Raw genomic sequence first — 22,664 nt, forward strand, 5'->3', positions numbered from 1 at the left:
ACACACTTGGCAGCATGTTACCATAATTACTTCATTTTTCAAGGCTTGCTTTGACGCGCTTAACAATGGTAATTCATGTCGAGGACCTCACAGATAAGTATTGTGAAAGGCCTTGGTTGCTAATGTCGAGGAACTCACAGATAAGTATTGTAAAAGGCCTTGGTTGTTGAAAGAGAAAAGTCTTATTTCTTGATGATTGCCATATGTGCTGACTAATGCGGGCTCTTACAGCCAAAACCTTGTCCATGTGAGTGCGCGGCGACACCATCATACACGGACTGCTCGGCGCATGCAAAACATGAAAATATATCTTTTTTTAGATGATGATAAATATTAAAATTTATTTATAAACTCTAGTTGGTTACATAGGCTAAAGAAACTTTAATGTATAACTTGAGCTGTACATAATTTTTATTTTCAAGGTGATCTCTATTCCGCGCCTAAGGACGGTTTTTTCTTAAAGTGTGCGCGCGTTTGTTAGCGTGAAGGCAACGGGTCGAAAGCACTCTGAGTACAAGATGCTACGGTGGCTCCATTTATCTGTATAAAAATGATGACCGTGGGGTTTAAAGAGATGCGAACCACGAAGTCTAAAGTGATAGTACAAGTGCACAAAAGCTGGAAGACTGAAACCATCACAGTTGATGCCCCTATAAATGATGTACATCCGAATTTGATGCTTAGAACCACATAAGTGTGACCCGATAATTGCGTGGCGCGCAATGGTCCGTGACGCAAAGCTGATCGATTTGCTAAGAACACTGAAGTTGAGCAAGATTTGAGAAATTGTTGACTTCCACAACGTGTCACACTTTTGGTAAAACGTCTAGTTATTTATCCCTACGCAAACAAGACTATGAAAACGAAATTTTGTAATGTTCCATTTGCCAAATCGAAAAAGATTGTGGCTTGAATTGCACGATTCTCTCCAGGAGCCGAATGATGCCAAAATCCATGATGATGTGCTGAACACGATTGTCAAGGCTGAAATTTATGCAACAATTTTCATATGAAAATTAAAAAGACATGATATTTGAAGACGAGATTTTGCAACAACGGGACTTCCTAATTTCCAAAATTTGGCTAAGAAATTATCATACATTCTACAACAAGATTTATGAGTTTGGAGCGCACGAAATGTGCGGCGCGAATATCTACCAAAGTACTATTGAGTACCAGTGACCCTACGAGAATATAAAGGCAAAGACATCGATAAACCAATGATTTGGCTTCCCATGGATCTGCCGACAGATCACACAATAGCGGGGCAAATCAACGAAGTACAATTTAGGGGGATAAAAAAATTATCTGGCTTACAAATCTTTTTTTGTCAATTTAGTTATCCGAGATTATGATCGAATTACTTTTCATATTAAAACCTGGCCTGCGAAGTACAATTTTCTATTGTCAACCGATGTAATGATGACGAACAGGATGATACGTAGCAGCCTTTTTCGGCTAATGGGTGAAAAACTTATATACTAATTACTTCTTCATCGATTGAAGGCTTGCTTGATATCCGATAAACTTGACGGATGCAGTATATAAGGTCACAATGAAAGCGTACAAGCGACTTTTGACCGACTTGACGAAGGCCAACAAACACGTAGGATATGATGTGACCACACAATGATGTGGCTACACTGAAACAAAAATCAGTAAGTTGCTATATGGATAGATAAACCTGTCGATTTAGCTAGATTTGGGCGGCTTTGCCGCAAATAAAACCGAAAAATACATTTTACGTTTTAAACAGAAGCATCAATTAGCCTCGGGTTAAGGTTTTAATTACTCTTGGAGAAACTGGATTGCGATCCGCTACACTTGTATTGATTCCAAGTTTTAAATGAAGGTCGCCGACCTTATCCAAGCTTCGTCTACGCAAATGAGCAGCGGCAGCGCCGTTGCCCTTGGTAGCTCTTGCAGTCAATCAACACGGGAGTCGTTACGACTCATGCAGGACGGGTTTCAAAAGGCTGATGTTTCTACTTGGCGCTGAGGGCTTACAACCCCTCGCTTCGCAAAGGACCTGAAGCTATCACCGCGCGCCTAGAGGCGCTTTCAGACTATGAAAATGCTTTGCCAGCGCATCTTCGTCAGAAGATGTTGGCATCGACTGCGTCCATGACGCCACCGCCGACGACGGATGATTCCCGCGAATCAAGCCGCTCCTTGTGAGTGTTCAGACCTTCAAGTGCAAGGATGGAAAGAATATACTGCTCTGGGTGGGGTGGCCATGGCGTCAGCCATGCTCCAAACTGAGCAACAGCGTGTGGTGCTAGCTAGCTATCTCCAAGATCGTTGGTCGAGCGCGTTAATGGGCGCTGATGTGTAGCAATTCGGTCAAAGCGGCGTTTCCCTCCTGGACGGAGCTAAGGCTGTAGCTTTCACGAGTGTTCTCGCAACCTAGTCATGCATATCACGTGCGATCGCGTTTTCTGGCCGCCCGAAGGGGCAAAAAATAATTGATGGACTCTGTCCAAAGTTGCGTACTATCGTCACCGGTACGGTAGCCGATCCTCTTCCCGCGGCGGTCACACTGAGCGTCATTAGGGAGGGCCTCCGCAGGCGTGGCTAGAATGAAAGTCTTCCGTGTGCACCCGTCTTATTTTGAAGAAACTGTGAATGCGGCATTGAATGCCGGATACATCTAAAAGTCCGCACGACTTGGTTGGAATGCACACTCTAGCCGCTGGTCCGAACCTATGCCAATGGATCACAGCTATGCTGAGAAAGAGGAGGGAAAGCTTTGAGCTGCCGAGCAGCGCTTAAACCCTGACGGTATTTTGTCTGTGGAGACACCCGGCACTTTCGGACTGGTTGTTTTCTGCGCAAGGCGCGTAAAGGCTCGTCAAACCGACGTTTCGCTTCCAACTAGTCTACTTTTTCACGGGGAAAGGAGAACATCCAGTGGGCGTGGGGCGGTCTACTGGGGAAGAAGTGAGTTCTTTCAAACCTCAAGAAGGATAGGTCAGCAGGGCCCAGCCCCGAAGAGCTCCGAGCTCTTGAGCACCGAACATGTGCGCAAGCCGGGATAACTGGTTGCGGAAGCGACTGTGAAGGGCTTTGCGAACCCACGGAAAGTTCCGTTGACTCCAGGGTGTCGGGCAATTATTCTCAACGCTCCATGATGGAAGGAAGGCAGCTGTAATCTGACGCGGTTAAGTGACACTGTCACTTCTCGCTTAGTAAGTGGGACATTTGTCACGGTCGAAGGTTTCTGTAGACCTCGGCGTCACGTTTCTTGACTTTTAAAGCGTGGAACGCTGCTTAGACATAGACTTGGATTTAATGTATGACCTGATCCATGATATAGCATGGCTGGAACATCATGAGCCATGGATCGACTAGTCGAAGACCTTTGGCGCTACGCGCACGTCCCCTGGTGGAACTCTGGTGAGTCGTGAAACCACCTCTGCTAGGAGGCAAAAACACTATTGTCACGGGCACTGGACCGAGACGGTCAACGTGATAGATATTGGAGTATCCGAGTAAGCGGACACCAAAGGTGTATCGGACAGGAGTCCCAGCATGACTCGTGGGCTGAACGTAAAGTGGCACGTAACCCACTGAGCGCTGCTTAAATATCGGAGCAGTCGCTGTATGCAGTGCATGACGTGCTCGGCCAAGTGCTGATGCATCGAGGGCGAGGCCCAGTGATGCACGTGGAGTGGCACGTAATCAACTGAGCACTGTTCACGTTTTGAAGCAGTCGCTGCATGCCGCGAGTGACATGGGTGCAGGTCCCAGGCATCTTGGCAAGATTCTTTAAATGGGCGTGGAGTGGCACGTTATCCACTGGATAAAGACCACAGAGCTAGCAGCCCTTCGTCGGATATTGTTCACAATATCAGGGCTCCGGTGGGGCAGGGGGTGGGGCTGACACTGAACGACGCTGAATGCGTGCTCCCACTGGCTTCACCGAGACGTACAACTATTGTGAAGTAGGCGACGGTGACGTCGTATGCTAGCTGGAAGACACCGTGCGTCGACCCTGATCCAGGGTGTGTCTACCGTAGACGATAGCGCACAGTTATACACCCTCGTTAACGGTATAAAGGTGGAGGAAGATTGCCCTCGAGGCTATTTCTGCGATGGGTGCTCTTCTTGAGCCGAACGAGATGCCCCTCGAAGCGTTTGGTAGTATCTTGAAGGCAGGTAAGTTAGCAGGGGGGGGTCATTATAAAACCAAATGAGGAGATCAACTCGTCGTCACTTTTGGATGAAGCCGTCTTGGAGAAGACCACGAGGGTGCTGAACCCACAATGTGGATCGTCGATCCTGGAGAATCCATAGGTTCTGGACTATCCTTTGGCGAAGGAATTTTGAGACGTCATCCTCAAAGACCCTCCATCGATCCTACCTCCGGACCGAGATGTGCGTCATGAGATCTACCTGGTTCTGGGAACCAGATACTGCAGAATACGCTGGTGACCCCTGCCCAAGAAGCAGTGCGACGTCATTGATGCCTTCTTCCCTGCGAAGCACAACGTAGAAATGGTGCGTGAGAGCAAATCTCCTCATTTGACACCCACGTCTTGTTTACGGAAACCAAACGGCAAGTGGCGTATTGCTCACACTTACAATAAGCTCAACGTTGCCACCATTCCGGTACAGACGCCGCATTCTAGAAAGAGTGTTCTCCAGAACAACATGATAGGATGTACAAAGTACAGTGCACTCAACTTGGTCGGTGGGTATTATCAATTGCTGGTGAGAGCGAGAGCTTCTCCGCTGACAGCGGTGAGTACTCCGAGCGGCATATCTTGGAGTGGATCAAGAGCTGTCAAGTGCACTAGCAACATTAAATTGTCTTGTGACGTAGTTGTTCAGGCCCCACCATGCACATATTTCGACGACATCTTCGCCCACAATCGTGCGGAGCACGGGAGGACGGATGAAGAGAACCACATCACCCGTCTAAGAGCGGTGTTCAAGTGTATGCACACGAACAAGCTGTATGCTAATACAGACAAGTGCATCTTCGGCGCCGAAGATATCCCCGAATAAGGGTGCTCCATCGGAAAGCGTGGCCTTCGACTGGATTCCGCGAAGATCAAGGCCATTTTGAACTGGCCTGTTCCAAGTACCATAAGACTTGCGCAAGTGGCCTGGCCTCGCCAACTACTTACTCGAGTACAGCGAGAACAACGCAGAAATGGCACGGCCATTGTCGAATCTCCTAAGAAGGATGCGAAATACTTTGGGACACCGGGCATCAGGAGGCTTTTGACAGGGCCAAAAACAGCCTCCTCATGCACCAATATTGGCGTTACCAGACCCTGATCGTCCTTTCAGCGTCGTCTGTTCGCTTCAGACTCTATCATTGGCTATGCACTGTTGCAAGCAGACACCGAGGGGCGAGATCGAGTGATCGCTTTCGAACCTCGCCAGCTCAAGGCTGCAGAGAAGAACAACATAGTTCACGACAAGAAATTACTTGCGATGAAGTATGCTTTCGTCAAATTCAAGGTTCATTTGCCCGGCTACAAGCCGTTCGTGATCTACCCAGATCATGCGTCACTACGCACTGCGACTCAGTCGCCTTACAACTAGCAAAGGATGGCCAGCTGGCTCTCCTTCTTCACAGAATATAGCTTCGAGGTGAACTATAAGTCAGGAGAGCGAATGTTTTGGCCGATGTGTTGCCACGCAGACAAGATTATAACCTTGTTCACGCCACACCGGTGACGTCGTCAGTGACGGATTTGATCCGCGCCGCATACGCGGGAGATGGAATGTTTGTAGCTTTACAACAGGCTCTTGGGAGCAAGGGGGTTTGGAACCCCGGACAAGAAGTTGTCGGCGCGATTGCGTGCACGGTTACCCCGATATTCATTAATTTAAGGGTTGCTGTATTATAGCACCGTGCTCTCTGTGATGTCCACGATATCCAACTCAGTGGTCAGCTCGGTCGTGAGACGACCTACAGCTAGTTGCCACTACTGGTGGCCCAAGCTGTACAAATGGATGGGCACCTACGTGCGCATACGTGAGACGTGTCAAAGGGTGAAACCCTCGTCGATTGCAGCGGCGCCGCTGGCTAGCTTGCCGTTTGGCATACCGAAGGACTGGGCGGGCAACACGGGTGTCGTGATCTCGTCGACCGTTTGAGCAAGATGGCTTATCTTGTGGCGGCACCGAACACCATCGACGGTGTCGGTACAGCGACGCTGTTTGTGTGTCGTGTTATTCGACAACTTAGACCGCCGGATTCAATAATCTCTTACAGAGACCCACGTCTCACTGAGAAGTTTTGGTCGACGATCTTAAAGGTGCTGAGCTCCAAGCTGAATATGTCGACAGCAGACCTATGGTCAAACTGAACGCGTAGATTGTGTCGTCGAGGACGTCCTTTGCAGCATCTGCGCTGATACTCCGAGGCACTGGAGCGCCACCATGGGAGAGTTCGCTCTGAACAATGTAGTGCATTCATCTACCGGTCAAACGCCGTTCTTCGTGAACGGTGGGCTTGCTCAAGCCATATCGAGATCCAGCGCAAGTGAACGCAAAAGCGTTGGTGCCGAAGCGCACCCATAGGTGCTCGACCATCCAGAAACTGGTTTCGAGTACGGAGTGCAAGGATCTCCATCTTCAACGGCGCCAAGCGACGCATAGTCTGTTCAACGGATAGGATCCGCTCCGACATGGCGCGATAGACTTAACGTGAGGCAGCCGGTGCACAACGTGCTCATCCCGTCTAGGTCTTCCGCGCAGCGGTACGTGACCCCAGCGAGATGCTCAGCGGAGTCGACCCAGTTGTCATCGCCCGCCGACATCTCCTCTTGACGAAAATGGTGCTATCCACTATCACGTGGAACGTCTTGTGGGTCGAAGTCGTCGCCAGGGTCAAACCCAGTATCTTGTGAAGTGAAGGGGAAACCCCGACTTCGAGAACTCATTGGAGTTTGAAGTGCCACTTCAGCAAGACTACCCAGACGTCGTGGACGCTCATGGTCAGAGGGATTATGACGTTTCGCATCGTCGTACGCCTCGTGCTTCTCAGCAATAGCCAAGGAAGCCAAAGGGCCATGAGCCGAGCTTAAGCTATGACTTTAAGCTGCTGCGGTAGCAATTTCACCCGTGTGAGAGACCACATAGCTCGCGGAAGCGTGATTGATCAACCCACACGCTGCAGGGCGACAATCCGAAGGAAGTCGGCGACGCGCCTTAAGTTTGGCAAACTCGAGTTTAAGATGGCGTTCCACTCACGTGTCCACTTCTTTGTGGATCAATTGTAGGTTCTGCAGCAAGGATAGTTTTCAGTGTCGTTGCATCCATCATCTACAGCGGTCTCACCAGGGACGAGCACCAGCGGAATCGTCCGCATCGCGGGTACAGGATCGCCTCTCTTTGAGCACGAAGTGAGTGCGGTACGAATTCAACGTGATTTGTGAGGAACCAAGAAGCGAGCTTGGACAGCTTCTCGTTCGTCAAGCTCAGCTTGTGTAGTGGTCGGGTGCCCGATCACATAGACGCCCAACGATCGAGTAATCGCGTCCTTCGCTTCTGTAGCGGGATCGCCGAGCGTAGGCCGAATACCTTGAGAGGATCAAGGACCGACCGTCGATTCGCGCGCATTGGAGCCACCCTGCGAACAGCATCCAGTATCTGCTTTTGTGCCCGTCGAGTGCATTGGTCATGACACCACTTCCCCCGAAAGTTGAGAGGTCGAGAATTGGACTTGGCGTCCGCAAGGCTCGAACAGGGCTTACCTTGTGTCGCTGATGCACCGCACTCTCTTCTTCTTTCCATCCTGTGAAAGTAGTATTCGACTCGTAGTCGATTTCCTCCAAATCCTCGATTTGGTAATCCATCGCCCGTCGGGAGAAGATATCGCGTCAGTGTTCTTGGTTGTGCGACCCTGTCGCTGACAATGCGCTGCGCGGTACTCGATCACCAAGAGCTTAGGCTGCGCTAGCTTTGAAGTAGCGGACGTGTTGTCCGAAGTGGCATCGCGTGCAGGGGATGAAGAAGGGCTCTGCTCGCGGGCGTTCTTGGAACTAGCGAGGCTGGGTGTATTGCGTGTCTTCGACAAAGAGCTCATTGAGCAAAGAATTCGTGAAGAAGGCCCTGGCGATGTTGGGGTGTCTTAGACACGCGAGCCTCGTTCGAGGCGACAGTTGAATGTGACCTGTAGATATTCACAATCTTGTTTTTCACGTGCCATGGTTGGAAGGGTGTGGGTCACATACGATGGTCTGATCACACAATGATGTGGGTTACACGGTCAAGGTTGTAAGAACTCTTGGAGTAAGTGGGTTGCGATAAATTCGTATTGTTTCTAAGTATAGGACAAAGGTCGCCGACCTTATCCAAGTTTCCTCTAAGCAAAAGAGCTACGGCAGCCCCACTGCACTCAGTGTCAGAAAGATTGACGGTAAGTATAAATTCGTGCATGCATAAAAAAAGGTAGATGTAGCCGCTATTTTGACGCAACGCCCAATCTTTATAAGGATATATTACAGGGCAGCACGGTCGGTCGCACTGTAACAATCGCCGATGACATGGCTGACAATATTCTCAGCTACTGATAAAAGAAAGTGGGCCTCTCTCGCTGCAGTGACTTCGGGCGGGATCGCTGGTTAAGCCACATAGTCTATCCAATCCACCAGCTACGCTCAAAGATCTGGAGATTCAGTAGTTCGGGCCATATTATGGCTCCGCACATCCTATTTCTGCGATGTCTTCGTCCTTAATCGTCCAGAGCACCGAGCCCTGGATGTCTAGAATCACAGTAAACGATTGTGAGCGGTACTCAAGACTTCTTGCGCTTAAATGATCTATTCATCAATAAAAATTTGCGTGTCTTCGGCCCCGAAAGTTGCATTACTAAAAGGGTAGGTTGTGATGAGACCTCCCCATTACAAAGATCGATGTGTATTTGTCAATGCTATGATCACACAGTTACTAACGATGGTGGCTTGGCCTAGTCAACTACTTGCAAAAGTTGAGTACAATCTATGCCGACATGACTCGACCCCTCACCAATAAAGTGGATGGCCTTGAAGGCTGTGAGCGAAGCCTAACGCGCTCCCCAGTTCTGTGTTTTTCTGGGTTAGATCGGCTACTCGCCGCGTGCATGGGCGGGGAGCCATCTCGATCCTGTGAAATGAACTCAGTGTAGGTTTTTCAACAAAATGTCCGTTTTAATGATCGACGTATGAACCACACTGTGACACTTGCATGTATATATGCGCTAAGTTCTTATTCATTTTCGGGCTTCGAGCAAACGATGAGCTCGCGAACTTCGATCCCGCACCAAATCTTACATGGCTTTCTCTGTTAATATATCAACTTTCGATAATTACAAGTGCTTTGACAGCTCCATTAGCAAAAGTACACCAGCTTTAGTTGGTACTTAACGTCCAGGCGCTTCTCACGCTGCCTGCGATAATCCTCAAACACATTCATGTTTATAATGGAACAAACAATCAAGACCTACCTTTAACGCGACGAACCATCGCGCCATTTATTGGAATGTCATTTTTCTATTAATGGCGCACGGGTAGAGTTTTTATTGATTCCTGTTCGTCCATGACCTGATATTGGTGTTTGGTCACCCCCCTTATGATGCCATTGCCGTTTTTTTTCGGGATTGACCGACTTCTCTTTACATACGAATTAAGATGGACATATGTTACCCACACAGAGTGTCTTCTGCACATTCTTCATCTGTTAAAGTCTGTTGCACCAGTAGTGGCAACGGTTCATTGTGAATTTTGTTTTTCAAAAGGATGTGTCTCTTGTCCTGCATATCACTTATGGATGGTCGTGACCGATCCTGTAACGCGACAGAGCGTGAATGATCTTAAATAATTAAAAAGTGACATTTGCAACCTTTAGAACGGCTCTTGCTTTGAGCGAAACTATGCTTACTACGCGCAACGATCCTGGCATGGATTCGCCGTGGAACCGGTCACCTCCTGGCGTTCTTACACCTCGACAACCCCGAAGGGCGTCCACAATCCTCTCAGACGTAGAAATGTGATTCCCAAAGCTTTGTCAGAGCGTGCAGGACTGGAGATTTTTATGGTCTACATCACTTTGAGGGTGGTATTGATTGCCTTGCCACTTTTATTGGTACAAGGCTTATGCTACTGCAGCCACGGCATTTCCAGGCTCAACATTGACTTGAGGGTCATCAGGCTACCAAGCCATACAGCCAGGGATATTCAAATTGCTTTGCAAGGAACCATCTGCCAACAAACAAACCACAGTTTTTTTGCGCTCCATAATCGATTGGATAACCCGTACCAATATTTTTGAGCCGTCTTCCTGAGCGCAAAGTTCTTTTGACGCGCTGAAGTTCACCTGGGATATCATGGCGTATCCGTCACCCTTTGAGAGCTCCGAAGCCTCAAAAGGCTAATTCTTCTCTCTACGCATCCCTTTTGAGGACTCAGCTTCTTCCGGTATGGCGGCCGCCCCAACCTATAAGATGTGCTGCTCTGATTATAAATTTCAACCGGAAGCAAGGAGGCGTACCATCACCTGTGCCTATGGCCAGACACGCACGAATCTTGTATATCGACTCGCTGCAGAATGAATGTTGCTTTGCTCTGTCACACATAGCTCATCAGCACTGGATCGGCAGTAGCTTCATGACTGCAATCACAAAGCATGGATATTTTGCCATCCCATGGATGGAGTACGACACGCTCGCGGCTGTACGCATCTCCGTGTTCGACTATGAGATTTTCTTCCAGATTTTGTAAGCATGCGCAACTCGTTATTGTTCATTTACTGAGCGCTGACACTATTTTGTAGACCAAGAATCGCGTTTGTTGTCGAAACTCACTTTCGCCATGTACGAACACTAGGTTGAGCTACGACCAAGATGTGAAATAGCCAGGCTACATTGTCTCACAAGCATACAGCTCGTGCTTCATCCACTCAGATTGTACAAAACAATGCGTCTGGGATCAGAGCTGCGGCCCCAAAGTTTGCCTGGTTGAGGTCCCAGGAACGAGGCTTTTTCAAGTAGAAAACTTGTTAGAGAACGGCTACAAAAATAAATTTTATTGACAATCAGGCGATTTTGTGCCGTAAGTAAGTACAGAAGAGGCTCTTCTAATGCAATATAAACTTGGACGAAAGAAAGATTTAATTATTTAGAAGATAACGAATGTATATCGTAGAATCAGACATACCGAGGCTCGTAACGTATGTGCAGACAATTTTTACCCATAATTTAGCACGCTAGGAGCGCAGTGGTTGGCATGCCAAACGCACATTTAAGCAAATAGAACAGCTAAATTTTGCTGATAAATGCTGCTCCATCAAATAGTTACGTCGAAATTTAGCCATATCCTTGCCAGTTGCGATTTATTATAGTCGGTGCCAAGCCGTTACCGAGCTGCGGCATGCAGCGTACCCGTATAAGAGAGTCAACATTCAATGATATCTTTAATAAATTAATTAAACTATCCGAATAGCGCAAACAAAGGCGCGGCAGCGTTGCTTTCCCATCTCAGCAGCGCCATTGCGATCTGATACTTCCAAATTGTAGCATGTTGAGCACTTCGACTATTAAGCAAATTGCCCCCAAATGTAACGTCACATTCGTTTACCAACGGTCTCGAAGGACCAATTAATCGCTGTTGTATCTTCTCTACTGGTGGATCCGTAACCATGAGCCAATAGAATATTTCCATCCATTGCACATTTGGATCGTCGTCATCCTCGACACAGACACTGGGATTGTGCGACCGAAAGCAAATGAGATAGCCACTAGTCAGTCGAATGCGAAAAAGAAGAAAAACAGTACGAAAAACTGGTGCTGTGCTCCCTTCCTGTAAATCTCTTCGAATAAGTAGCGTATTTTCGTTAATTTTCTGTAAGATCTCGAGTTTTTGAACGGACGAATAAATGCCGTGATACAAATTGAAGTCGCGATACATCTCCCAGCTTCTTTCGACAAGTTCCTCGGTACCAATTGTGTCAATTCGCTTTGTAAAATTGAATTGCACGCGTCCATCAGCTGTTATTCGTTGGTGTTGCGTCCAACCCATCGTCTTTTCCTCTTCTTTCGTTTCGACCTCATGCATTGCCTCGAAAAAAGATGTTGCATGTTTATGAGACTCGATCATTATGTCTCGAGCTTGGGCCTCAGTGAGTTCTTGAAAATGAACTGTTTCAATGGAAGTCCGCGTAGCAATTTGATTGGGGATCTGAAAATCGTCCTGTAGACGCTGCAAGTGCTCATTCAGAGCATAGCTGAGAAAAATTTGGTCTTTTAGGTCTGCATTTTCTCTTCGAAGCCCACGGACTTCATAAATGGAGTGTACAAACTTCTTAAATAATACGTCACGTTCACTGCGCTCGTCAAAGTGCATCCAGTCGTGTTTTCTTCTGTAGACCGCTAGCACGTTATTGAGCTTCTGTTCAAGCTCAGCATTAACCTGACGCAAGCTTTTGCGTTCATTCTGAAAATCCATCAATGATAAAAATGTAGGCACCATTATCCTGGTAAGTACACGTTAAGGTTAACATACCTTTTTTCGTACGCGAGACTGGCGCACTGTCTCGCAGTGCTTAAGACGTCTAAACTCGGCTTTTGCCATGAGACGCTTCGTGTCATCTGATAAACTGGGCGTCAGCTGCAGAATGCGACGCTCTACGTCGTCCAGCGTCAAGCTCTGCCGTATTGGCAAGTTGTTGGGCCTCGTAACATGCTCAAGCGTTCCCCTGGACGGTTTTTGTGACGAGGATACACGCAACAAGTCTGTTGTATACAGACATGTACTATTTGACAAGTAGTGCGGCGCAGGCGGCGGCACAAGTGGCGGCAAGCGAATCGACATGGGCAACACCTTGTTTTTTTCACTCTGTGCTCTATAACTGGCCTACGTTTGTGCCTTTCGATGGTCTATCTCACTGTTACTGGTATGTGATCTGTAAACATTATCTACGTCACAACCGCTTACGAGGATATATCTACCAAGAAAATATCAGGTTTGCAAATACAATTAAAAAAAGAGTTTAACCTGTTTAACCTATAGCTAATGCTAAATACAATTATGCGCAAGTTTGTACTTGACCATCACACAAATAAAACAATAAAATAAATAAATCCGGTTATAGTTCAGTGTATGAAGTAACATTACACTTGGTGCAATTGTGAAAGTACCGATATCGGAAAGTGAGATATAAAAACAGATTTACTTCGTTATTATTATGAGAGGTATATCGCTTATATAAAAAGTACGACCAATTGGAGCCAGGAAACTAACTCAATATGTTCGTGCCAGAACCAAGCCCAAAAATTCGGATTTTTCAGAGAAACAGAATATTTCAGTGACAATGTAAAAATAGCAATTTTGGTTTTTGACATGCGTCGCAAACTCAATCAGAGTAAAAGAAACTTGAAATTCCTGGAGATGTCGATACATCATAGGCGTTGTACATGAGAATTTATTTTTCAAAGACGTGCTGACGGGCGAATCAAAACGATGTTGAACTAAGACACGTCTATTATGATTCTAGTGCCTGCATCCTTTTCATCATCACAACTCCGATTACATCGAGAGCCTCGTCTGGTACGTCAAGAAACATCTGCTTCCACACTGCTGTCACCGTCCACCCTGTAGCGTTTTTAAAACAAAATACCGTTCCCGTCATGTCGAGCAACAAATTGCCTTGGTAGTTGTCCGCATCACCAGCACCAATGACGGAATGAATTACAACGTCTCCATTGGTCAGTGCCCATTCCTTGCGGACCCAGGAACACACCGACCCCACTGGCGGTATTCTGGAGCTGCCATATTTGGTGTGGGCGCTCTGCTCCCAGCGAACAAAATGTCCTTGGAATTTCGATAAATGCCGATATCACCAAACTGAAGATCCGGAGTGAGTCCACCAGGAATTACACACATTTTGATGTTGCCCCTTTGGCGCTTTGCCTTGACTTTCTTTGAACTTTGAGCTCTTATCAAAACCTTTCTTTGCTGGAGCTTACAACAGAGAACTGCAAATTGATTCAGCGCTTGAGCAGAAAGCCGTCAGCCCACCCCTTTCTCTGGTTCGTGACGTTCAATTCATCAGTTTTCACAAATCTGGTCCTGCCAGTTCCATTCTAGATCAAAATTGGTGGCAGGTTCTAGCAGACTGCGGCACAACGCAAGGATGATAGTGATGCACATCGATGCATCCGTGTTGAAGGATCAATCACATGGCGAACGTCAAATGTTTGGTTGCGTGCGTCTTCAAAGTACAGAACAATTTAATTCGTCAACATTATCTATTCGAGATTCATTAATGGTCGCTCCCCTTGCAGAAATCGCTTTTAGCTCAGCGCTCACTCGACGATAACTTTGTTGTTCAACACGGTCAAGATGGTGCGACGGCGAAGTGAGAGGCCATACCGAGCAATGAAGCTTGATATCCAGTGCTGTGAAGCAGCGATTTCTCTTGCGAGACAGTTTTGCATCTTATCGCGATAAGATGCAAAAATGGCAGCATCCACACGTCTTGGTCGCTTTTTCTTTTTTGAGGTGCTTGTTTATAATCTTTTTGTAAAGAAGAACTTCCAGGGATTTGCTTACGCCCTAGTGCTGCTCCTTTACGCCACCACTTTCTGATTGCGGCACCGTTCTCGGATCGAAATGGGCAGTGGATCTACTTGGTGCACGCCATATTATTTAATTCACATCACAACTTCTTTCTTTTGCCATATCGGAATGACGTTGCCCAATTCCACCATACATGCCAGTGGTGGCAGGACGCCACAAATCGGTGACAAAAACGAAGTGTTGAGACTTCTGTTGCGGCAATCATCCAGAACTATATGTCCTAGAGGTCTGTCAAATCATCCAAGTCTTACAGTGGGGTAATGGGTATTGTATTTTTAAGGGCTCTGTTCGGCACTGGACTAGTTAAGAAAATGAATTTGACAAAGCTATCTGAAAATTTAAACTTATGTATTCTTGAAATAGCGGAAATAACTACAATTCAATTACGGTCGATGCTCTATTTCTTTCTTCTAGTTAAAGCTCACGAAGCCAACTTCTATGTATGTGTTAACACGTGGTCCGGAAGGCACAGCCTTCTCTCTGCAAAGTGCACTGCAACACCGTTGCGCTTGGTGTTACTTGAAGTCAATCCCACGACTAAGTCGTGGGGTGACTATGTCCTACGCGACGATAGGCAATGAAAATGACTTAATACTTGACCACCGGACAAATAGACCAAGTTGACTAGTTTCGGTCTATCTTGGGTTCAGGGAACCGGTGGCCAAATAGCCGAAAGCAAAAATTTCAAGCGCTCAACGGATTTGAGAATGTGCTGCTAAAGTGCATACAGAAGAGACACAAACGGGCCCCAGTATACAAGAAATATGCCCCTCGCTGTGGCAAGGCTAGTTTGAGTGGCTGCGTCTTTTAAATCTGTAACGGAGTAAGTCTCTCTCTATATGAGGGAGGTTGAGATTGCTGTGCATCTGGCCTAAAAATGAAACCCCAACGTGTCGCAATTGCGATCTAAGCTAGGAGGTCGCTTTGAGAATGGGCACGAACGCGTGATGCTTCGGTAAATTAAGCTTTTTTAAAATGAGTAGCCTTGAAGAGTCAGATTTCGTAGGTGTTTGCACTGCCTAAGTGGTGTGTTAGGTTCGCTCAAAGTTTTAGTTTTTATCAAAGGCGGCAAGAGCTTGCGAACTTTGTCCAGAAATCAAATGCCATAATTGCCGTCATGGTATTTGAGACTCTTTCAGTGCGATGAAGATTATAACTATGGTGGAAAATATTAAAACATGACGGCTCGCTCGCAGACTCTATGCTTTACCCTCCATCTTCCGAAAACGCAAAAACGAATTTTGTACCGCGAGAGCCAGTTATATAACTAGGAACGAAAGCTCTGGGAGCGCGACAGAGGCGATCGATCTCGGTGATGCGGAGGAAAAGATAAATCTCTTGATTTACTAAGAAGAACCGCGAAATGGGCAGACGTGCCATCTGCGTCAGCATCAAATAGCTGCACCCTGCGTACACCAGTCGCTCCCGACTGAAAAATACGAATGATCGAGTTTCACATGAAGGCACACGGCAGATTCCTTGCATTGAAGTGTCAATTTCCAGAGGGACGTTCAACTCGTTTTGAAAATATCAAGCTTCAATGTACATAGTGAAGGACTGACCCAGCCCCTGAGAGAGTGGATTGCTTAAAGAGGAGGTTCTTGACGTGTTTTTAGTACTATGAAGCAGCAAAACTTCCGATAGAATCAGGCCGTCCAAGAACAACGTACGACACGGGACTGCCGAAGACATTAAAAGCATTGAAGATGCCAAACAAGATGCGTGTTGTGAAAGTGATACAATCAAAAGTGTCGGAGGTTTTTTTGAGCTTTCAAATGCTGTCTAGAGAAATCTGACAGCGTGGACCACTGTCTAGTCCTGGACCTTTTTTCGGGATACGATATTGTTCAAGTTTTGGCACGGGTCAATTAAATGTTAAACCAGCTTGTTTAGCATTGGCAAGAAGATCCACCTCATCATGTAAGCAAGGAAGCTTTGGCTGGAGAATGAAGCCGCAATTGATTTCGTGCATAACACAGAATTCTCCATAATTGAGATCAGTGGTACTCGAGCAGATCTGAAAAGATGAATGCTGTGGTCTCACGATGAGACGGAAATAAGCGAGTGTATGTAGTGATATTCAGAGTGTTATTTTGTTGAGATTTGAGAAGACATTTGTATGCCGTGTTTTGTAGAATGAATTCCAGGCGGGACAAGAAGAAAAAACTGTGAGCTGTGGCCCCCTGTGTCAGGGATGGTAGATGGGAAGCGACTGGGTGTTGCAATCTTCATGCCAGAGCAGGTCAGTGGTAAGGGCGGTAGTTAGTCGGTAAGCAGTAATATTAGATGCTAAAAATTACTGCTACGTCAGCAATGCCATGTGACGGATCCACTGGGAGGACAAGTTAAGTCGGATTCACGTGTAGTTGAGATTACCCAGATACTCCGATTGGTACCGAAGGACATCCTACATGGATGCTTCCGTCATTAGGATTACTTTCAAGGCACTATTTACATAAAGTGAGACAAGCTCTTTTTGTTCTTCGTTGAAGGAGTATGTTCACGTGGTGTCACACGACGCCTCGTGCGTGCTGCCTCCCACGAATACGAAATACGTCACAATGCTTTGTTTACTGGAATCAAGTGATGCAACCGGAAATATTCTTTACTAAGGAAACAGAGTCATAATCGTTTTGTTAGGTACGAAAATTGTGTGTCAGGAAATTTAATGGTAAGTGGCGAGTTGTGCATGCTGATATCTGAGCAACTACAGCCGCAATACCGAAGCAAACTCTAGTCCTTATAAACGATGTGCTGCTGTACTACATGAAAAGGTTGCAAATTTCTATATAATCGGGGCTCAATTGCTGAGGATTGACCACTACTGATTGAAGACAGCCACCGATTGTCTGATTCACCAGTTAAATTTTCATGATACAGCTGTTCAGGAAGCATCGTTTCTATTGACAAATCTGACGATAAATACGATAAAAAAAATTCGTCTGTGATAGTTGAAGTCGGGTGTAGAGGACCACATTGAGCACCTGCGGGATCTGTTCAAATGCTATTCGCCAAGATAAACAAGTGAATCTTAAGCGCCGACGAGATCCTGTTTCAAGAATGCTTTTTTAAGGCAAGGGCTGCTAAAAGATCGTGTAAACATATTTGTCATTGAAGCTTCGCTAGAGCCTCTATCTCTAAAGACTTGGGAAAGCGTTTGGCCTGGCCCACTACTTGCGCAAATACAGTGCATTATTGCCGACAAGACGCGACACCTCACCAGTCACCTAGAAGTTTATCGAATGGTTTTGAGTTTGGCAGAATATTTGCAGAAGAGGCGGACTTCTAAAGGGAGGAAAAACCTCATGCGTTTCCTGATGGTAGCTTTTTCAAATCAATGTCGACTGTTTTCACCCGACTGTGACGCATCGGCTTTTGCGGTAGGCTACGCATTGTAACATTCAATTACCGATCGTCATGAGTGCTAAATTGCGTTGGAGTTTTGCAAGCTAAAAGGTAATGCCACAAGAAACCATGCTCGTAAGGAGCTACTTGCAATGAACTATGCCGTCGTCGAATTTATGGAGGATCCTTGACCATTTGTGTAAGGATCATGCGTCGTTGCGCTGTGACTTGTCGCTGCATTTCTCAAGGGGAGTGACAAATTGTTACCCTTCTTTGCCGAGTAATTCATCGGTATACGGTATAATCTGGGTAGGTTAAAGTGATAGCGGATTCGCGTTTTTGTCACCCCGACTATAAACCGTCGCATTCCACAATACTTACGTAGCCGGTTGATCGGTCGATGTGTACAATGTATGAGTCAGACGCAGGATATGTTTCGTTACTGAAAGTTTCGAGTAGCAAGGAGTTTGTATAATCCGATGTCGCTGTATCTAAGTGCGCGGCCGTACGCCTACATCGCTTTAATATATCCTGAAACTTGCTGTGTTAGAGCACTGGACAAAACTGACAGCAGAAAACCCGAGTACGATATGCTGCAATAGGAACATGGTACCTCATTGGGTGGCCATTTCAAACAAAGAAGATATACTGCTAGATAAGCGCCATGAATAAGTGGCTTCACATACATTATTGAGTAAGCACGCATGTGAGCACGTGCAGATCGTGTCAGCTTATTAACCTTCGGCCAACCTGCCGGTTTGGTAGATTGCTACAGCTTTTGATTCAACGGTTTTGCCTAAAGACACGGTCGGTAATGCCGGTAATTTCGCCATTTTGGTGTGTCGGAGTTGATTACTCATCTTACTGCTGTCAGCGATACTTTGATCAATAAGGATAAAGCCTAGCTGTTTCTGCACAACGTTCTTCGCTAACAGGAACAAAGACTCATGCTTTATAGCTTACTTTTGGCAAACTTTGTTCAGGTGTTTGGCACCGGATTGGATATGTGTACCGCTGACAATCCGCGAATAGATGGTCTGACAAACGCGTGAATTGCATTGGGAAGGATAGCGGGGTCGCTTAAAACCATTGACAGAGCATTTTGGATGTGGGAGCAAACCACCGAGTCGGTTACGATTGAGAGTTATCGCAAACTCGACTGAAAAATCTTTTGTAGTTTTAAGGCGACCACCGAGGTGCGCTACATGCGTTTTCGATACGCGAAACTCGTATACGAAAGACAGGTCGAAGCAGATATTGCTGTATGTCGTGGACACATGGTGGGTATGTCGCGAGTCACGGAATCGAAACGTGGCCACACAAAGATGTCGAAGGACTTGAGTTGTCATATCAACAAGCCGATTTATGCCGGCGACAACTATCAACGGATCGGACGTATGCTGGATTACCAAAGCCTTTCATCGCCTGAACTGTCACTGCTTTCGTCGTCTTCGGCTCCCATAGTTTGACCCCGAGAGATGAGACAAAGATATTCTTTCGCCTCGGCTCCTAGTGGAGTCAGTATAATTCGCAACTTTTCATTTACTAAATGCGCCACGGAGTCTGCAAAGAGTTGCGAATGTGATTTCTTCGAGAAATTTCTAATCCGGAGATCCGAGCCATTTTACAAGGAGCTGTAGCTCGCTAGTGTTTCGGTGTGCCGACACAATCATTTCCACATGGACATGACAACCCTTCTCGATCTGCCACCGGTAACGGAAGTCTCTGTGGTCGTCAATCGACAGCGGTGCCGTTGATGAAGTTCTTGTCGTTGCTACACTTGCGGATGAAGAGCGCAATGATGCGTCTGGACGAGGTCGTAGCATTATCGGATGCATATGAGAACCCGATTGCGTAGTTGAGTCGACGAATGTCAAAGGTGAAAGATTCTCTGTGGGGTGATGAACGCCGTGTGGAGGTGAACGTTCAAGCAACAGTGTCTGCTCTGTAGTCGGAAGCCACTCGGCTCCAAGCGGCGAATCAACATCTTCGTTGCACAGAGTGATTTGACTCCTGGATTTCAACGACGTGTTCATCTTGATCTCCGTCACCGAACTGGACTACGATCAACCCCGTTCGTTCAGTCCGTACGATACGACGAGTTTCTAAGGTATGGCTTCAGCAAACCGACGTAAAACGTTGGATATATTTGGATCCAATTTGGTAAGCCATATATAAGCATTTTTGACACTATTCAAGACCTTGAAGAGACCGATGTATAAGGGGGGAGACTTGGAAGATCCTAGACTAGTGATGATAGCGTTAGCCAAGTTCTTAATAGTGATTAGTACATAATCACCTATTTTTGAATATACGTGTATTTCGACGACCATTCGAATCAGCATTAGATATCTGTAAATCTGGCGCTTCCGCCATAGCATCATACAACAATTGCTCTTTCGGTCATGAACTTCTCAATACTCTGACGAATTAGATGCTTGATAACCATAATGAGTCAGAAGCGAACGCTTGCCGATCCTCTCTCTCACCAGAATGTTGGTGTCTCCCGTGAGACAAAGAGGCAATGCTGGATGGCAAAGGCCGTTAATGTAAAACGGTGTAAAGCCAGTTGATGCTTGGACCGCATTGTTGATGCAAAACTCAACCAACGGGAGCATATTTTTCCATGTCGTCGGCGACGATGCACTGAAGCTGCGTAGAATGTCTTCTACAACGCGATTCGCGATTAGTTTGACCTGGCGGTCCTAGGTGGACATCCCTAGGCGAGTGCCTGATAGCCGATATGAGCTCGTCCAAAAGTTCGCTGTAAAAGTCGTATCACGATCGGATACGATTAGCTCTGGTAATTCATATTGTATAATAACTTAATCGATAAATAATCGAGCGCTCTGTTCACCATTAACGGAATCAACCGTTGGTGTGAGGTGCACCATCTTGCATAAACTGTCTGCAAAGACCAAAACACCATTATGCCCTGGGGTAATCCAAAAAAGAAGTCCAAACTGATGGACGGCCAGCAATCTGCTGGCATGCCTGCAAAAGAGCCTGACTGTGTGATGAGGGCTTCACACGCTGACAAGCGTCACACGTGCAAAGGTACTTCTCAACGCAAGCACACACTTTAGGCCACAAAACGTGGTGTGCAAGCGCTGTATAAGTCTTTTCTCGACCGAGATGACCTGTGATAGGCGGATCATGTTCTTCATACACCAACTTGAGCTTCAAGTCTTCGATGTCGGGCACGACAACCCGAGAGTGATTTCCTTCATGTACTTGGGAGTACAATAACCCGTCCTCGAGTAATTATTGAAGAGCCCGACCGCGAACTCGCGGGGATAATGACTATAAGATTGAACTATCCGTTGTGTTCAACCACTTAAAGGTAGCAGTAGAAGCTGAGTCAGTTGGATACGTTTTTCGTATCATGCCGAACATGCTGGAAGTGCTTGCAAAATCACGGATAATTATCAATCGAGACGCCGAGATAAGGCGATTGCCAATACACTTAATTTGCCTGTTATCAGAAACTGTAAAGTTGTATTTCGCTAAGAGTGACAAGCAACGGGCCATCCGTTGTGACAAATGTGGCGTTTGATTCGTTGTACGCAACGATGCGTGATAGGTACAAACGGCAAATGGCTTGGAACCCTAAAGGTGAACAAAAAAACTTTACTAAGGTATAATTCATTGCTAACATTTTTTGTCGTGGACGGGACAATTCCGCTCAGCCGCCTTCAGCGGCCTCGACTGATATGAGATGACATGTTTTTAACATCTAGCTACAGCAATGCGAATCTGATCGCAAAGTCGAAGGCGTCGCAAACGGCACTGTACGCTTATTCGTCATTTGTTGATGCCAAAACAGGCGCTGCCTGCAAGCTGCGCTTGATATCGTCGAAGGCGACTGCATAATCATTTTCCATACGCACACTTGGTCTAACTTCAAAATGTTCGATAACGGGCGTGTCATATTGGCATAATTCTCGGTATACCGATGGAGATTTTTGGTCAAACCCAGTTAATTCCTCAGAATCTTCTATTGAGTTGGCGTCCGCCATTCTAAGCACTTTGATCGTTGCTGGATCTGCCCAAACACGTCGACGCCGACAAAACAATCCAAAAGTAATTATTTCTTTGCGCTGAATATATATATATTAATGTTGTTAAAGAGCTGTTGCTTTGTCATACCCGCCAATACGTGTTTTAAGTGTCCGAGATGAACTTGATCTGTTTCGGGTTAAATGGACAGAAACGTCGTCAAAATATGTCGACTTGAACGGTCGCAATGGATATAACAAATGCATAACAATACAATTAAACATCGCTTGCGCATTAGAGAGTCGTTGTGGAATAACAAGCCACTCCTATAGCATACGCTAGGTGTAGTCACTGTCGTAAACGGAATCGGTGAAGGATTCATGAAAATATGCTAGTAGTTATCTACTACATCAAGAACGTTAAAGCGTTTCGAGCCAGTCATCTTGTTGATGACGGCATCCTTGCGAGGAGTAGGGGTCTGTGCTGGCACAGTCTGGGCGTTCAACTTGTACCCGAGTACAATGCACCACTTGCCATTGGGCTCGCGGATGCAAATCGTTGGGGCACTATGGGGAGATTTACTCTCTCCCACCCCCGTGTTGCTGTTTAGCAGCAAAATACGAGTATTAAACTCGAATTGCTCAGCTGTCAATGGACATTAACACGATAGCAGATATCCAGCACCTGGCTCGATCTTGATTCGTAAACCACGATCCGGTGGGAGGTCGCGTGAGAGTGCTGTGCTGA

The 22,664-nt window shown here is 46.5% G+C and overlaps 3 protein-coding genes across 3 annotated transcripts; all 3 read right to left on the reverse strand.

The window, feature by feature from the left end:
• Positions 1-9,640: 9,640 nt before the first annotated feature.
• On the reverse strand, positions 9,641-9,900 carry PHALS_09283 (uncharacterized protein; the record flags this gene model as incomplete). Its single annotated transcript, XM_024724754.1, has 2 exons — positions 9,641-9,784; positions 9,841-9,900. The coding sequence occupies 2 exons, from the start codon at positions 9,898-9,900 to the stop codon at positions 9,641-9,643; spliced, it is 204 nt and encodes a 67-aa protein (XP_024575599.1).
• Positions 9,901-11,426: 1,526 nt separating this feature from the next.
• Positions 11,427-12,806, reverse strand: PHALS_09284 (uncharacterized protein; the record flags this gene model as incomplete). Its single annotated transcript, XM_024724755.1, has 2 exons — positions 11,427-12,428; positions 12,498-12,806. The coding sequence occupies 2 exons, from the start codon at positions 12,804-12,806 to the stop codon at positions 11,427-11,429; spliced, it is 1,311 nt and encodes a 436-aa protein (XP_024575600.1).
• A 6,713-nt stretch (positions 12,807-19,519) lies between these two features.
• PHALS_09285 (uncharacterized protein) lies at positions 19,520-19,954 on the reverse strand (the record flags this gene model as incomplete). Its single annotated transcript, XM_024724756.1, has 1 exon — positions 19,520-19,954. The coding sequence occupies one exon, from the start codon at positions 19,952-19,954 to the stop codon at positions 19,520-19,522; it is 435 nt and encodes a 144-aa protein (XP_024575601.1).
• Between the last annotated feature and the right edge of the window lie 2,710 nt (positions 19,955-22,664).

The sequence above is a fragment of the Plasmopara halstedii genome (genome assembly GCF_900000015.1).
Source record: "Plasmopara halstedii genome assembly, contig: Scaffold_410, whole genome shotgun sequence".
Classification (NCBI taxonomy): Eukaryota; Oomycota; class Peronosporomycetes; order Peronosporales; family Peronosporaceae; genus Plasmopara; species Plasmopara halstedii.